Source organism: Pelecanus crispus, chromosome 29, assembly GCF_030463565.1.
Source record: "Pelecanus crispus isolate bPelCri1 chromosome 29, bPelCri1.pri, whole genome shotgun sequence".
Lineage (NCBI taxonomy): Eukaryota > Metazoa > Chordata > Aves > Pelecaniformes > Pelecanidae > Pelecanus > Pelecanus crispus.
Window position 1 is genome coordinate 756,899 of NC_134671.1, and position 5,104 is coordinate 762,002.

The 5,104-nt window shown below is 62.7% G+C and overlaps 1 protein-coding gene across 1 annotated transcript; it reads left to right on the forward strand.

Moving 5' to 3' along the window:
- The first annotated feature begins 2,803 nt into the window (after nucleotides 1-2,803).
- LOC142596223 (C-type lectin domain family 2 member B-like) lies at nucleotides 2,804-4,803 on the forward strand. The gene is made up of 5 exons (XM_075725305.1): nucleotides 2,804-2,943; nucleotides 3,554-3,652; nucleotides 3,751-3,941; nucleotides 4,401-4,501; nucleotides 4,680-4,803. The coding sequence occupies exons 1-5, from the start codon at nucleotides 2,913-2,915 to the stop codon at nucleotides 4,801-4,803; spliced, it is 546 nt and encodes a 181-aa protein (XP_075581420.1). The 5' UTR covers nucleotides 2,804-2,912.
- Nucleotides 4,804-5,104: the final 301 nt, after the last annotated feature.

The following is a 5,104-nucleotide window of genomic DNA, read 5'->3' on the forward strand; positions in this document are numbered from 1 at the left end:
CACACCGGCCCCCCTCTCCAGCTTGTCCAGGTCCCTCTGGATGACATCTCATCCTTCTGGAGTGTCAACCGCACCACTCAGCTTGGTGTCATCTGCAAACTTGCTGAGGGTGCACTCGATCCCACTGTCTCTGTCATTGATGAAGATGTTAAACAGCACCGGTCCCAGTACGGACCCCTGAGGGACTCCACTTGTCACCGGTCTCCATGTGGACATCCAGCCATTGACCACGACCCTCTGCATGCCACCATCCAGCCAATTCCTTATCCACCGAACAGTCCACCCATCAAACCCATATCTCCCCAGTTTAGAGAGAAGGATGTTGTGGGGGCCTGTGTCGAAGGCTTTACAGCAGTCCAGATAGATGACATCCGTCGCTTTTCCCTTGTCCACCGATGCAGTCGCTCCTTCATAGAAAGCCACTGGCTTGGCCAGGCAGGACCTGCCCTTGGTGAAGCCGTGCTGGCTGTCTGGAATCACCTCCCTGTCCTCCATGTGCTTGAGCACAGCTTCTAGGAGGATCTGCTCCATGATCTTCCCAGGCACAGAGGTGAGGCTGACAGGTTCCCAGGGTCCTCCTTTCGTCCCTTTTTAAAAATGGGCACAACATTCCCCTTCCTCCAGTCCCCAGGGACTTCACCTGACTGCCGTGACTTCTCAAATATCCGGGAGAGTGGCTTGGCAACTGCATCAGCCAATTCCCTCAGGACTCTGGGGTGCATCCCAGGTCCCACAGACTTGTGAACACTGAGGTTCCTCAGGTGGTCTCAAACCTGATCTTCCCTTACGGTGGGAGGGGCTTTACCCCCCTGGTCCCCATCTTGTCTAAGGAAAATGTGAACCTTCTTTCCTTACAGTCTTAAAGGGGGGAGCTGATGACTGATTGAAGGAATGTGGGAAAGATAACGGGCACCAGGGTATCTGTCCTGAGGAGCAGAAGGCCAAGAGATCTCTAAACAACGAACACATATCCTCGGGTGTCAAAAGTGCCCTCTCCCTCTCTCACGAGGCAGCAAGATCCACTCGCTGGAGTGCCCTGAGTGACCCAGCTCATCAGAATATGAAACCCACACCTCTGCTGGAAGAGCTACCCACCCGCAAGGGGAGACCCCCGCCCACCGAGCACCCCGAGTGATTTTAAAGGCAGCTCTGTCTTCACATCGAAGCAAAAGGAGGAACGGCCAATGGAGGCAGGTAAGGAGGTGCTGAGCGCAGGCGCGGGGACTCGGTGCGATGTATAAATACGCGGAGCAAGGACAGCGGCTGTGCCAGCTGCGTGCCATTAGCACCCAGCACCCACCGCTGCGCGGCAATGGCATAAAGCAAAGAGCTGGGCTGGGCGCGGGCCGTGGCTCTGGCACAGCGGGGACAAGGCCCCATCTCTGGGACACGGCCCCGCGCCCCTGACGGGCCTGGCCGTTAAAGACCGAGCTGACCCGACACGGCCTGGGCCGGGGGCGCCGAGGCCCCGCACGAGGAGCGACTGATAAAGCGGCCGCTGCGATTGGCTGCTTCCCCGCACCAGCTCCGTAAAGCGGCCGCTGCGATTGGCTGCTTCCTCCCGCCACGCCTCCCCCTTGCGCGCTGATTGGGCGAGGGCGGTGGGCGGGCTGAGCGGGCTCTCAGGCCGGGTACCGCCTCTCCCGTCAGGAGCGATCGGGGCGGAGAGCGGCGGCAGCGGCGGGAGCGTCCGGAGCCCGGGGGCGGCCGTAGCGCAGGTAGGGCCCGGCCGTGGGGGCTGCTGGGGCTCGGCCGCTCGCCGCGGAGGGAAGGGGGCCCGGCGGGCTCGGCCGGGCTTTCCTGCTGGGTTTTGCCCGCGTTTGCTCCCCGCCGGTGCCGGTGCGGGAGCGGCAGGAGGAGCCCGTTCCCCAGCAGCTGTGGCTGCCTCTGGTTTCTCTGTGCAGCAGAGAAGGGCTCCTGGGGAGGCTTTCCCGGGCACTGGGTTCTGCTTCGGGTCGTCCCCCCCGCCCCGCTCCAGCACCCCCCGCTCTGTGCCGGCGTGGGTGCTGCCCTCCCCCGCGGCGCGGTGGGGCGGAGCCGCTCCAGCTCTTCTGGCGGGAGCCCAGCTGGGATTCATGGAAACCCTCTGCTGTGCCGGCAGCCGGCGGTTCCCCGGGGCTGGTGTTGGCATGTCAGGGCGGGGAGCTTGTGCTCCAGCAGCCGGAGTGAGCTTTGGTTTCTGCCTTAACCGATGGGGCTCGGTGCGAGGGGCTCTGTCGGGTGAGTGGGGGGGAAAGCAAAAAAAAAGAATTGCAGGCGTGTGTGTTCTCCTGCGCGCTGTGCCTTATTCCTCCCTCGCCTGGCTTCAGTCTGTGTGCGGAGCACCCCGTAAGGAGCTTTGCTCAGGCCCGGTCCATCCCGTCGCCCCCAGGAGAGCCGAGTTTGCAGCCCCTTGTTGGCTGCAGGGGCTGAAGGTGCGGCCCCTGGCCCAGGCTGGGGTGCCGGGGCTGGGGGTGTTGGTGCGCGTCAGGGGCGGTGAGCGGGGCTGGGCAGAGGTGTTGGGGGCCCCCGTCCCCCCCATTGTCGTGCCTGGGCCCGGGCTGGTGGTGGAGCAGGGGGGGCTGAGCGGTGGGCAGGGGGCTGGTGGCAGGCGTCGAGTGGCTGGCGGGCTGTGTGGGCAGGGTGGGTGCAGGGTGTTGGGGAGGGTGCTGGCTGTGCTGGGGGCCGAGGGCCGGTCCCTGAGCTCCCTGACGCTGCGTTTGTCTCCCCAGGTGCTGGCCGGCTGCTGGGGACAGGCTGCAGCGTGCCAGGGGGAGCAGGGCCAGGGCAGGCCTGCGCTGGCATCGCCTCCGCGAGCCTGAGTGTGAGCGCAGGGCCACGGCTGATCCGGGAGAGCCAAGCGTGGCCCCAGCCAGCACACAGAATTAAACGTCCCCATCTACTGCATCATTGTCATCATCATCTTCTCTGCAATGTCCCAATACGACGATAAGAGCTGTGGAGGTAAAACTGTGTCTCAGCCTGGCTTGAAACAGGCTTTCTTGGCAGCTGTGATGCCTTGGGCGCAAGCCTGTAGATGTTCCCAGTCAGGAGAGTTGGAGCAGGCCTTGGGTCCCCCAGGTGAAGAGGCAAGCCTTTGCAAAGAGATGCCAGGGGATACAGGCAGAAGGGCACGCGGATTTCTGTGTGAGTACGGAGCCAGCTCTGCGGCCTGTAGGGAGGGGATGGCTTCTCTGTGGCAATGTCACCCGTGGGCAGGCTGCTCAGGGCAGGGTGCAGTTGGGTTTTTCAGAGTCTACCTGCTGCTGCTCCTAAATCCACAGAAGCCCTTGTTGCCATTTTCAACTCTGGCTGTGTGTTGGCTTTTCAAACCCCCACCTGTGTGCCCAGCCAGCGAAGAACGCCTCGTGTTCTGCTCAGTCCTCATCGGGTGGTCCGTAGCAGCCCCGCAGCATGTCTGGGTCTGTCTGGCAGCTCTCCTGCTGCGGGCTGTGCCCTGGGGGTCCCTCCTGTGTTCCCTGGGCAGCTGGTGTTGGGGGTGGTGGGGATGCGAGGGCCATGCCTGCTGTGGGACAGTACTGTCCTCACTGCCAGTGGCTTGTTCCTCCCCCAGGCAACTGGCCTGCGCGCCATCCAGTGTGTGCCATGGTGGTGGTGGCTGTGCTCGTGGTTCTGGTTGTGGCTTTTGCCATGGCTGTTGCTGTACAATCAGGTAAGGGAGGAGCGGCTGCCTCCATCCAGCATCACAGACCTGTGTCCCCTGGTCCCTGTGGAGTGCAATCCTCTGACCTTCTCCCCTTCCCTCTGCAGCAGGAAGGCACAGAGGGAACCCAGATCTGCCTGCGGCTGGGGTGCTGGGCTGTCCTGAGGGCTGGGTTGGGTACCACAAGGTCTGCTACTACTGCTCGAACTCGACAGAGGAGGGGAGCTGGGAGTGGAGCCAGGAGCAGTGCTCCTCCCTCGGGGCCTCGCTGGCCGTGCTCAAGATGGGGTGGGAGATGGTGAGTGAGGGGCTGTTGTGGCTGCGTGGGGGTGACGGGGGGTTCTGGGTGGGGTGCAGGCGTGGGGGTGGTGCTGGGCAGGCGAGAGGTGCTTGTAGGGCCAGAGATGCAGCTGTGGGCTGGGGCCTGGCAGGGAGGGAGGGAGGCACGGGGTGCAGCGTGGAGCCCAGGGCGCGTCTGCCCATCTGCGGTGCTCGGCTGGCCCCTGAGCAGAGCAGGGCTGGGGCAGAGCAGAGCAGGAACAGCACCGCTGGCCGTGCTGGTGAGCTTCTTGAGAAGCCTCTGGAGCTTGCTGGAGCAGCCCTTGGGTGGGAGCTGCTGCTGTGCCACGGCCGGGGGGTAGCGGTGTGGGGCCGGGGCTGCCTGCGAGGCCGGCAGGGAGCAGCGTGGGGCTGGGACAGTGACTCGCGTGGGGCTGGCAGCAGCTCCCGACTGTTGGCTTCTCTCTTTCCTACCCAGGAGTTTAACTTGTGCCTCAAGGACAATGATGATTACTGGGTTGGGCTGTGGAGACGGGGCGAGCGCCTGGAGTGGGTGGATGGCAGCAGCTTCAACCAGACGTGAGTCCCATTGCGATCCGGGGCCGTGGGGCGACCGTCCTGCAGTGGGCCGGGCAGGGTCCTGGTGGGACATGTGTGCTGGGGCTGTCCCTTGCAGGCAGCACTCGTCTCTTCTGGGTGCTTGAGGGGACAACCAGTAACCCAACGGTACCGGTGGTGTCTTTCCTTCTTGTTGCAGGTTCCCAGTGCACGGCCAAGGACCATGCGTGTATTTGAACAAGCGTAATTTTGGGAGTTCAAGCTGTTCCCATCACTGTCGCTATTTGTGCAGCAAGCCTAAGGCTCTGGGGTATCAGAGGTGATGGAGAAGGGACCTGTGCTGGAACCTCCCAGCTTCACCTCTTCCTCCAGGACTGTAGGGATGTGCTTACCTCAGCTGCTGCTCCAGGTTGCTCCTGGTTCTCAGCAACAACTCACTGCAGTTCTCAGGGAGATGAACCTGCGGGAAGTGGAGATGTGGTGGAAGTTGACATATGTCTGCTTGGCCTGGCACCTTGTTTTATGCATGGAGCAGGTTTCTTTCTCCTCCTGGGACCGTCCGAGAACTCATCTTGCTTCTCTCGTAATTCGTTTGTACTTGGTGTATATATCAGGTGCTGGTGC

Excerpts from the sequence above, each read along its gene's own strand:
- LOC142596223 (XM_075725305.1), top strand. The coding sequence starts at position 2,913 with ATGTCCCAATACGACGATAAGAGCTGTGGAG. Across the intron at positions 2,944-3,553 it reads CGACGATAAGAGCTGTGGAG|GCAACTGGCCTGCGCGCCAT; the intron begins GTAAAACTGTGT and ends TTCCTCCCCCAG. Across the intron at positions 4,502-4,679 it reads GGCAGCAGCTTCAACCAGAC|GTTCCCAGTGCACGGCCAAG; the intron begins GTGAGTCCCATT and ends TTCTTGTTGCAG.